Raw genomic sequence first — 12,237 nt, 5'->3', positions numbered from 1 at the left:
TTTATAGGAAAACCATTTTTTTTCTGAAAAGACTGTCGCACTTTACCCGGTCACGCGTTGCACAGTGACCGGAGGAGGAGCCAGAGGCGACGAGAATGTTTTATATGAAAAGTTTTATGATGCTGCTAATATATGTTGTTTTATATGTTTTATATGTTTATGCAAAAATTTGTATGTTTTGTGGTGTTTTGTTCTTACAGCCCGAGGACGTGCTGTGATTTACCAGGGGGGAATGTAGCACCCTGAGGATTCGGCTGCTACAGGGGTATTGCACCTCAACCCAGAGGTGTGATATTCCACTCCCGGGTAAGGATGGAGTGTGGACCTGAGCTCGGTAGGCTGCATGCACTACACACATCCCATTTCCGAGGAACAGGCCGACGGTACTCCCACTTAGAAATGTGCAGGTACGACCGAGTCTGTTCCTGGCTGGAGTGGGAGGGGGGTGGAACATCCCAAGTAGTGTAGGGGCAGATAGGGGGAGCAGCCTGGGTAAAGATAGGAGCTCATTGGGTGCTGGTCACCTGAGCTCACACATAGAGGGTGTATATAAGGTGGGCACCATCAAAGATCAGGGTCAGTCTGTCAGAGTAAGAAGCAGAGGTCCAGATGAGCCTGCAGAGAGAGAGTGGAGCAGAGAAGGAAAGACCCAGAGGAGACAAAGAGAGGACTCTGAGAACCCAAATTCAATCCCCGGGTGAAGAGTCGGCAATAGGGTACCGGATCCCAAACTGGTGGGGGCAAAAGCACACCCTAGCCAGAGACCGGAGGCCGTGGGCAGCGTCTGCCACGGCCACCCACCACATCCACCCCGAAGGCAAACCACGTGGAGGGTCAGGGAACCCAAGGCCAAGGGTCTCCCAACAGAAGGCCCGAGGGAGCTGGACCTAGGTGGATCACTAGTGGGGACGGCCAGAGGAAAGGACAGAAGGAGAGCTCAGGGTCACGCTCCGGACTTGTTTGGGGGTTCGCTGAATCCAGGACCTGGTGGACGCAGCACGACTCGGGTGGTCACTTGAAGCTGGAGTGACCGGAACATCAGCAGTGAGTAAATACCCTAAACTGCACAACCCGACTCTGTCTTCATTTAACATCTATGCTGCACCACCACAACCCCCATCCTCTGCACCTGACCCCCTGAGGCTATACCCCACCCGTTGGGGGTTATACTACCAAAAGCTGCACCAACACCATCAGCCTCAGCGGACCCTGCTGCAGCGGCGGCCATAGTGACCGCAATACAATGGGTGGCGTAGTCGACATTAAGAACTTTATAACATCTGTAGGACTGCCACATACTCTGAGCTTGACACCCTGGGCACGGACCGGGTCACAGCCACTCGGAAGACTACAACCCCCATCTGATCCGGCTCCGGGTATTCCCCTAAAGAATATGGCCCAGGGGGCGCGTCACTCAGGAGTGGTGTATGATGCGGGCTCAGGAGCTGTGTATGAAGCTGGCTCAGGAGCTGTGTATGATGCGGGCTCAGGAGCCGTGTACGAAGCTGGTTCATGAGCTGTATTTGAAGCAGGCTGTTTATGATGTATGCTCAGGAGCTGTGTATGATGCGGGCTCAGGAGCGGTGTATGATGCGGACTCAGGAGTGGTGTATGAAGCTGGCTCAGGAGCTGTGTATGATGCGGGCAAAGGAGCGGTGTATGAAGCGGGTTCAGGAGCTGTGTATGATGCGGGCTCAGGAGCGGTGTATGATGCAGGCTCAGGAGCTGTGTATGATGCGGGCTCAAGAGCTGTTTATGATGCAGGCTCCGGAGCGGTGTATGAAGCTGGCTCAGGAGCTGTGTATGATGCGGACTCAGGAGCGGTGTATGAAGCTGGCTCAGGAGCTGTTTATGATGTATGCTCAGGAGTGGTGTATGATGCGGGCTCAAGAGCGGTGTATGAAGCTGGCTCAGGAGCTGTTTATGATGTATGCTCAGGAGTGGTGTATGATGCGGGCTCAGGAGCTGTGTATGATGCGGGCTCAGGAGCGGTGTATGATGTCGGCTCCAGAGCGGTGTATGAAGCTGGCTCAGGAGCTGTGTATGATGCGGGCTCAGGAGCCGTGTACGAAGCTGGTTCAGCAGCTGTATTTGAAGCAGGCTGTTTATGATGTATGCTCAGGAGCGGTGTATGATGCGGGCTCATGAGCTGTATATGATGCGGGCTCAGGAGCTGTGTATGATACGGGCTTAGGAGCTGTGTATGATGTGGGCTCAGGAGCTGTGTATGATGTGGGCTCAGGAGCTGTGTATGAAGCAGGATCAGGAGCTGTGTATGATGTGGGCTCAGGAGCTGTGTATGAAGGGGGCTCAGGAGCTGTGTATGAAGGGGGCTCAATAGCTGTGTATGATGCTGGCCCAGGAGCTGTGTATGATGCGGGCTCAGGAGCTGTATATGATGTGGCTCATGAGCTGTGTATGAAAGGGGCTCAGGAGCTGTGTATGAAGGGGGCTCAGGAGCTGTGCATGAAGCTGGCTCAGGAGCTGTTTATGATGTATGCTCAGGAGCGGTATATGATGCGGGCTCAGGAGCGGTGCATGATGCAGGCTCCAGAGCGGTGTATGAAGCTGGCTCAGGAGCGGTGTTTGATACGGGCTGAGGAGCGGTGTAAGAAGTTGGCTCAGGAGCTGTGTAGGATGCGGCTCAGGAGTGGTGTATGAAGCTGGCTCAGGAGCTGTGTATGATTCGGGCTCAGGAGCAGTGTATGAAGCAGGTTCAGGAGCTGTGTATGAAGCAGGATCAGAAGCTGTGTATAATGCGTGCTCAGAAGCGGTTTATGATGCGCTCTCAGGAGCTGTGTATGATGCGGGCTCAGAAGTGGTGTATGATGCGGGCTCAGGAACGGTGTATGATGCAGGCTCAGGAGCGATGTATGAAGCTGGCTCAGGAGCTGTGTATGATGCGAGATCAGGAGCGGTATATGAAGGGGGTTCAGGAGCTGTGTATGAAGCAGGCTCAGGAGCTGTGTATGATACGGGCTTAGGAGCTATGTATGATGCGGGCTCAGGAGCTGTGTATGATGCGGGCTCAGGAGCTGTGTATGATGCAGGCTCAGGAGCTGTGTATGATGCAGGCTTAGGAGCTGTGTATGATGCAGGCTCAGGAGCTGTAAATGAAGCAGGCTCAAGAGCTGTGTATGATGCGGGCTCAGGAGCTGTGTTTGAAGCAGATTCAGGAGCTGGGTATGAAGCAGGCTCAGGAGCGGTGTATAATGCGTGCTCAGGAGCGGTGTATGATGCAAGCTCAGGAGCTGTGTATGATGCGTGCTCAGGAGCTGTGTATGATGCAGGCTCAGGAGCTGTGTATGATGCGGGCTTAGGAGCTGTGTATGATGCAGACTCAGGAGCTGTGTATGAAGCTGGCTCAGAAGCTGTGTATGAAGCAGGCTCAGGAGCTGTATATGATGCGGGCTCAGTAGCTGTGTATGATGTGGGCTCAGGAGATTTTATGAAGGGGGCTCAGGACCTATGTATGATGCGGGCTCAGTAGCTGTGTATTATGCAGGCCCAGTAGCTTTGTGTATTGGAGGCTCATAGAGCTGTGTATGATGTGGTCTAAGGAGCAGTGTATGATGCGGGCTCAAGAGCTGTGTATGATGTGGCTAGGGAGCTGTGTATGAAGGGGGCTCAGGAGCAGTGTATGATGCCGGCTCAGGAGCTGTGGATGATGCCGGCTCAGGAGCTGTGTATGATGTGGGCTCTGGAGCTGTATCTGATGCGGCTCAGGAACTGTGTATGATGCGGGCTTAGGAGCTGTGTAGCTGTGTATGATGCTGCCTCAGGAGCTGTGTAGGAAGAAGGCTCAGGAGCTTTGTATGAAGCAGGCTCAGGAGCTGTGTTTGAAGCAGGCTCAGGAGCTGTGTATGATGCGTCCTCAGGAGCGGTGTATGATGCGGCCTCAGGAGCTGTGTATGATGCAGCCACAGGAGCTGTGAATGAAGGGGGCTCAGGAGCGGTGTATGAAGCGGGCTCAGGAGTTTTGCATGATGTGGGCTCAGGAGCTGTGTATAAAGCTGGCTCCGGTGCTGTGTACAATGCGGGCTCAGGAGTGGTGTATGAAGCAGGCTCAGGAGCTGTGTATGAACCAGGCTCAGGAGCTGTGTATGATGCGGGCTCAGAAACTGTATATGATGTGGGCTCAGGAGCTGTGTATGATGTGGCTAGGGAGCTGTGTATGAAGGGGGCTCAGGAGCAGTGTATGAAGGGGGCTCAGGAGCTGGGTATGATTCGGGCTCAGGAGCTGTGTATGATGTGGGCTCAGGAGCTGTGTATAATGTGGCTCAGGAGGTGTGTATGAAGGGGGCTCAGGACCTGTGTATGATGCGGACTCAGGAGCTGTGTATGATGCGGGCTCAGGAGCTGTGTATGATGCGTGCTCAGAAGCTGTGTATGAAGCGGGCTTAGGAGCTGTGTATGAAGCGGGCTCAGGAGTTGTCCATTATGCGGTCTCAGGAGCTGTGTATGATGCGGGCTCAGGAGCTGTGTATGATGCGGGCTCAGGAGCTGTGTATGATGCGGGCTCAGGAGCTGTGTATGATGCGGGCTCAGGAGTGGTGTATGAAGCAGGCTCAGGAGCTGTGTATGAAGCAGGCTCAGGAGCTGTGTATGAAGCAGGCTCAGGAGCGGTGTATAATGCGTGCTCAGGAGCGGTGTATGATGCGGGCTCAGGAGCTGTGTATGATGCAGCCTCATGAGCTGTGTATGATACGGCCTCAGGAGCTGTGTATAATGCAGCCTCAGGACCTGTGTATGAAGGGGGCTCTGGAGTGGTGTATGAAGCGGGCTCAGGAGTTTTGCATGATGTGGGCTCAGGAGCTGTGCATGAAGTGGGCTCAGGTGCTGTGTACAATGCGGGCTCAGGATCGGTGTATGATGCAAGCTCAGGAACTGTATATGATGCAGGCTCAGGAGCTGTGTATGAAGGGGGCTCAGTAGCAGTGTATGAAGGGGGCTCAAGAGCTGGGTATGATTCGGGCTGAGGAGCTGTGTATAATGTGGCTCAGGAGCTGTGTATGAAGGGGGCTCAGGAGCTGTGTATGATGCGGGCTCAGGAGCAGTGTATGATGCGGGCTCAGGAGCTGTGTATGATGCAGGCTCAGGAGCTGTGTATGATGCGGGCTCAGGAGCGGTGTATCAAGCAGGCTCAGGAGCTGTGTATGAACCAGGCTCAGGAGCGGTGTATGATGCGGGCTCAGGAACTGTATATGATGCGTGCTCAGGAGCTGTGTAAGATGCGGGCTTACGAGCTATGTATGATGCGGGCTCAGGAGCTGTGTATGAAGCAGGCTCAAGAGCTGTGTTTGATGCTGGCTCCGGAGCTGTGTATGATGCGGGCTCAGGAGCTGTGTATGATGCGGCCTCTGGAGCTGTATATCATGCTGCTCAGGAGCTGTGAATGAAAGGGGCTCAGGAGCTGTGTATGAAGGAGGCTTAGGAGCTGTGTATGAAGGGGGCTCAAGAGCGGTGTATGAAGCAGGCTCAGGAGCTGTGTTTGAAGCAGGCTCAGGAGCGGTGTATGATGCGGCCTCAGGAGCTGTGTATGATGCGGGCTCAGGAGCTGTGTATGATGCGTGCTCAGGAGCTGTGTATGAAGCGGGCTCAGGAGCTGTGTATGCAGCGGGCTCAAGAGTTGTCCATGAAGCGGGTTCAGGAGCTGTGTATGAAGCACGCTCAGAAGCGGTGTATAATGCTTGCTGAGGAGCGGTGTATGATGCGCTTTCATGAGCTGTATGTGATGCGGGCTCAAGAGCTGTGTATGAAGTGGGCTCAGGAGCTGGGTATGATGCGGGCTCAGGAGCTGTGTATGATGTGGGCTCAGGAGATGGGTATAATGTGGCTCAGGAGCTGTGTATGAAGGGGGCTCAGGAGCTGTGTTTGATGCGGGCTCAGGAGCTGTGTGTGATGCTGGCTCAGGAGCTCTGTCCGCAGCATACAAAGCATATACCAGCTGTAATACACATTTAATTTTCTCCTTGTAGCTGCTGCTCTCACAAGGCTGTCTAACATGAGTATTTACTTGCAGATTGACCCTACATCTGCAGGTAAAAAGTGTTTCTGCATGTGACAGATTGCCTTTAAATGCATGTATTTGGCGCTAAAAAAAATAATTTTTGCAATTCAGCTTCATTAAAAATTTTGCACCATGTTGCCCGTGTTGCTTATGTTGCAAACTCTTTGTTTCCCTGCACATTTAATTTGATTTAATCATAAATCAGTTGTGAAGAGGTATGAAAAGAGTTAGATAGTCTCCTATCAGACCATCAGAATGAGCTCGCTGACAGATTCTCAGTTAACCATTCCGCCCGCAACCAGCAAAAGACGGTGCAACACAGAGGCTATGAAAGACAACAAACCCAAACAGTGCAATATTTTTATTTAAACCCAATTTAAAAAAATAGCCCAAAATAAGTGATTTAGGTAACAAAACAAAATTGTTCCCAATGGTGGGAAACCTTTTTAAGAAATGGATCTGTACAAAATTATAGAACCTATAAAAATAACATTCAAGTTTAAATATTTACTTTAAAGAGGACCTTTTGTGGTTTTTTATTCTTTATACCGGCTACATCCCGAGGGTCTGAAGTGCTGAGTAACACTTTTTCCATTTTGTTATAGAGCTCTTTGTTTCCGAAATGCAGTATGACTTTATATGTACATTATCTCTTTGGCCATAAAGGACGTAACAGATTCTTCTCAGGGGGCGTGTACTTTGTCCACCTCTGTGACCCTAGCCAATCATAAGTAGGACGCATAATAGAGATAGAAAATACAGAATACACCCCAGAGGATGTCAGACCAGGGATTCTCAGCGTGACCCAATGGAGCAATCCTCATTCCTTACAGTCCTGGACACATTTCATGGAGACAGGAGGAGAGCAGCGGCAACAGGTGCTGGACTTGGTGCATCATCATGGGAGCAGATCTGGCAATCTACATCTTTCTAAACACATGAGACAGGGCAATGCTCTTTGTGGCAGCATGATTATTAGTGAGTGGGCTACTACTTTTTGTAGTGCATATACATTTGGTGGACTACGATGATGATTATGTGCAGTATCTGAACTCCCATTACCTACCACACCCTCGGTAACAATACATAATTATCATTGTAGGCCACCAAATGTACATAAAACCACTGCTCTTTTCATTACCCAAGGATTACAATGCCTTGCACCACAAAGCTTGTTGCCTAGTTGAAGACTGATAGAGTGCACTGACTCCTATGTTAGGTTTAGAGCTCTGTAGATTGCCAGCACTGCACCAAGTCCAGCTCCTGTTGCTGCCGCTTTCCTCTTGTCTCTGCTCTGGTAGATCAGAGAGGATTTCATTTGAGAATCCCTGTTTTGACCTTCTCTGGGGGAATATTATGTGTTTTCCACCCCTGTGTCGCCTCTTGTTTGTGGTTGGCTAGTTCCACAGAGGTGGACAAAAAAATACACACGCTCAAAGAATTTGTTACTGCCCATGTAGTTGAAAAGAAAACTTACATATAAACTTTATAAATTGATATCTCGTGAACAAAGAGGTTTATTACAAACCGGGAAAAAAATTGTTTCTCAGCACTTCAGATGTAGCCAGTACCTCAGGATGTAGCCAGTGTAAAAGGTAAAAGTTCCAGAAAAGTCTTCCTTATGGAAGTATTCTGGTTTAGGAAATCCAAAGTATTTTATATTTTACTGAAAGAAAAAAATAGGAGATGTTATCAAACACTTTGGAGGAAATCATCATAAACTTTATGCCAAAACTGGAGTATAAAAGTCACCAATTTTTATATAACGTGTAACTGAACATTTTTAGAATTTACAGTCATATTTTTCTGAATAGTAGGCCAGGCTTAGTTTTGATGGCTTGGTGAACAGCGACCTGACGTATTTGCTTTAATTAACCTCAGAGAGTGCCATAAATTATAGCAGAAATCTGTTTCAGCTCATATTGCAGCCACATTCAAGCTGTTATACCAAAAACTGCCTGTGCATAAGAGTGGTGCTGTTTCAAATCTCATAAAACCTTTTCAACAATAATTAACTAAATTATTTATACAATATTTAAAAGCTGTGAAAATCCAGGAAAACCACAAGGAATTAACACAAAGAATATTATATGAGCCAACATTTTTCGAGATATTTAAGACCCAGCGTCACCCCTCAGGCGAACTCCAACCCTTGGTTAACTCGCTCGCCCAACCCAGGGTTTACATAACCTATCAAGGAGTCTTGGAACATCCGAGACAGTTGACATGACAACCATGGAATGTTATTTAACTCCACACATTTTGACCATTATAGTAATGCCTCCGTCTATGGTTCATTTGCACAATATTTTTTTTCTAAATTTTAGTCTCATAAATATTTTTGTGAATAAGTTCACCTTTGTATTTTTGCATTTGGAGATTGTGTGAAAGCCTGAAGTGTTTTCCAGGATTTTACTTTCCGTCTTACTATACTCTGTAGTAGATTGCAGCCTCCATACAATAGAACTTTTTTTTTATTCTTTCTCGGCATCAGATATGTTTTTTTTTTAAAGGTCACCGCTCCCAGGCCCTTGTTGAAATCTCCAATCTGGTTTTCTACTTTTGTATTAAGGTATAACAGGCAATTTTTATATTTCTTAAACCACAGGTCATGTTAAGACAAGAAGGTCACAGCAATAGCCAAGTCATCCAAACACAGACAACTTCTGCAGTGGTTTTACTTCCCGACTCCGGCTTTTATATCATAGAAGTGAGAGCAATTAGTGAAGGTGGAGATGGGACGGCCAGTTCCCAAATCAGAGTGCCATCATACTCAGGTAACCAACATGTGCTCTCTTGTGATATAACGATGTGTCCTTTCTTACCTTTTCTCTTTGCTCAACATATTCTGAGATGATTTGATCAAAATGATCGGCTTAGAAAAAACACATGATTTTGTGATACTATGTTGGGAGATGGGTATGCTAGAAAAAAACACCTGATTTTGTGATTCTCTGTTGGGAGATGGTTATGCTAGAAAAAAAAATCTGATTTTGTGATACTCTGTTGGGAGATGGTTATGCTAGAAAAAAAAACACCTGATTGTGTGATACTCTGTTGGGAGATAGTTATGCTAGAAAAAAACACCTGATTTTGACATACTCTATTAGGAGATGGTTCTGCTAGAAAAAAACACCTGATTTGGTGATACTCTGTTGGTAGATGGCTATGCTAGATGTATCTATGTGTCCGCCCAGTGGTTGTTATGTGAATTGCAGCTTTTGGAGGGATTTGCTAGCATGTCATGATAACATATTGAATTTTAATAGTGAGAATTTGGAGCCTTTAACAAAATATGAGAAAAGGTAACATATATAATCTAGCGCAAAGGTTTATAAGAAAACAGAGGTTATGTTCTTTCTAAACTAAGAACTAAATTTTCTTTACTGCATGCCAGGGAGCGGATCATATTAAGGACCTTTTAGCACCTCTGTGACGTGATCGCGAGATGCCTATGGTTTGCTGATGACTCCCTAGCCTACTGTGAAAGCCAGCCTGCACTTGGCGTTCATAAGAGACCATGATTTTCACTATACATAGAAGTGCTGTGGTATTGCTGTGTATAGTACAAGTGATTGCAAGTTCAAGTCCCCTAAGGGGACTATTAAGTACAGTTGAAAGTGAAAAAAAAAAGTATTGAAAAAAAGAGAAAAATATCAAAGTTTAAACTACCACCTTTTTCCCCCATTAAAAGTAAAAAATACACATATTTGGTATCACATAGTTCGTAAAAGTCCAATCCATAATTACACCAATAGGTAAAAAATCTATCCACCGGAATTGTGTTTTTTTGGACAGCTCACAACTGGAAAAAATGCAATAAGGTGATTAAAATATTGTATCTACTATCAAAGCATCATCAACACTCTTCTTTGAAGATAGGAATGACCCATTAATTTGACATACTGTATCCTGAGAAATGGAACATGAGATGACCTGCTTTGAAATAAAAACTGTTTCTCAATATTCTCGAGATGTCTAGGCTTTATGTGACCACCCTGTCGAAAGTTTTGCTGGTATGTAATGATAATATATTGCATTTGTACCATAACTAATAGGAGTATTTTACGAAAGTCACAGAAAGATAAGGGTGGGTATCTCTCCAGTTTCTCCATACTAGCCAAATACTGTTATTTAAAAATAATTATTTTGCCCACCAGCATGAAAAGTTGTAGACTTTGGTGGGCCATGTTAGCAGTAACAATGCAGTGTGAAGCAGCGCTGGGTGAGGAATAGAGCTGGAGTGACAGAGGCTTCAGATCTACCATAGCTCTTCAGCCTAATTTGCATATCAATTCAAACGCTAATTTTTCCATAACAGAGGAACAGACAGGCCATGTAAAGGGATTACTGGACTAGTCTTTGAAAGAGCTACAGACACATATGAATAGCTTGGGGGTGAAATCCTGCTGACATATTCCTTTTAAAGGATTTGAGGACTAGCCCCACAATTAAATATTACTCTTCTTTAAGATGATGTAAAACATAACAAATTATGAATATATTTAATTTCCTGTGAGCAGATATTGCTGTGACATACCTGTTATGGCGCCCTCTAGAGTTTTTTTCTTTCCCCCTCAGCATGTCCACTTACTGTGCTCAGTGTCAGTGAGATTCTTATTGTCTGGCCTGAACAATAGCAAGAATCACTCCACTGCCCGTGCACAAGAACCCGGACTGAGCGACTGAGACTCCGAGACATTTTTTAAGTGATTCCAATTTAATAATTGATCTAACAGAGTAAATTAATACTTATTAATAAAACAATTCCTTTAATGTAGCCAAGTAATAACAGCGATACTTTTTTTTTTATATTTGCAGCGTAAGCTCCATTTTCTTCCATATTGGTTGTTATAAATGAGCTCCATTATTTATTACTTATTTCTCAATATTAGAGATGTAGATGATGTATTACACAGAGAGACAACAGTGACCTGCAATGGTTGTCGCTTCCATATTATTCCCTGCTGGAAATTGTTCTAGATTCCATAGTAAACATGAGGAAAGTGGTCTAATAGATCATTTGTTTCACACACATAAATTAGTCTCTGCATGTTGTGTCATTTAGCTCAATTGATGAATGAGACTTTGAAAAAGCATTTAATAACTCCGATCACAGAAGCGTTCACCTGACAGTATCCTACTGAGCGGACACCATTCAGGAAGGTCTGCTACACCATTAGTTTTATTGCTGTTCTGTAGGAAGCAGCCGCTGCCTTAATAGACTGCGACAGAGCAGCAAAACTTTCTAGCCGTGAAGGCGACATACACTGCAGTTCAAAATCTATATTTGTATTATTGTTATTATTATTCTTATTATTGTAAGGGATCAGATATGTATTGTGCATAATTATGAAGAATGTTTGGCAGATATAGCAATTATATTAATATACTACATTACATCACGCACATTGCTATATACACATTCTCGGAATTATGTTTACCGTAAGTAAGTGATACATTTAAAAATAGAAAATCCCTCTGCAGTAACAGACGTGCATACCTCAAAAATCCATTCAACCGTTTTTCCTTCTCTCATCCTAAACTGTAATGTCTTTTCATTGTTTTTTTCTTTTCGATGTTATGTACTTTTTTCCTTTCTTCTCCATTCCTACTTTTCTTGCTTCCTATCTTTATCCTTTCCTTCTTCCTTATTTCCTCCTTTCCTTGCTTACTTCCTTAATCCTTCCTTCCTTTCCACCTTAGTCCCTTCCTTCCCTCTTTCCTCCCTTTCTTGCTTCCTTCCTTCTTTCCTCCTTCCTTTATACTTTCCTCTTTTCTTTCTTCACTCTTTCCTTCCTTCCTCCCATCCTTGCTTCCTTTCTTTATCCTTTCCTCCTTCCTTATTTCCTCCATTACTTGCATCTTCAATCCTTTCCTCTTTCCTTCCCTTTTTCCACCCTTCCTTGCTTCATTCCTTCTTTCTTCCCTTCCTTGCTTCCTTTATCTTTTCCTCCTTGCTTCCTTCTTTCCTCCCTTCCTTTGTCTTCTCCTCTTTCCTTGCATCCTCCCTTTCTTAGACCTCCTTTTATGGTGTAAATGCTTTTCTATGTGGCTGTTTTTCAAAGTTCTTCCTCTCTTCCATTCATCATCTCTCATTTCCTTCTTCCCTTCTTCCTTACTTAATGCTCCTCTTATATAATGTCCATTAAATAAAACATAATTTTGACTGGCAGTGACCATTATTTCCATGACTGATAGCAATCCTTTTCCTTATACCATGCGGG

The 12,237-nt window shown here is 45.6% G+C and overlaps 1 protein-coding gene across 2 annotated transcripts in view; it reads left to right on the top strand.

Annotated features, from left to right (window-relative positions):
• Nucleotides 1-12,237, top strand: part of CNTN5 (contactin 5) — a 2,189,536-nt gene that overhangs the window by 2,155,370 nt on the left and 21,929 nt on the right. For both annotated transcript variants that reach the window (XM_073662155.1, XM_073662156.1), the window contains one exon: nt 8,619-8,787. In XM_073662155.1, coding sequence (XP_073518256.1) covers nt 8,619-8,787 — 169 coding nt within the window. The remainder of the gene's footprint in view (nt 1-8,618; nt 8,788-12,237) is intronic.

The sequence above is a fragment of the Phyllobates terribilis genome, unplaced genomic scaffold (genome assembly GCF_046119375.1).
Source record: "Phyllobates terribilis strain yellow unplaced genomic scaffold, ASM4611937v1 Scaffold_2__4_contigs__length_985480577, whole genome shotgun sequence".
NCBI lineage: Eukaryota > Metazoa > Chordata > Amphibia > Anura > Dendrobatidae > Phyllobates > Phyllobates terribilis.
Note: the sequence above shows the minus strand (reverse complement) of the source record. Positions and strands in the feature narration are given on the sequence as shown.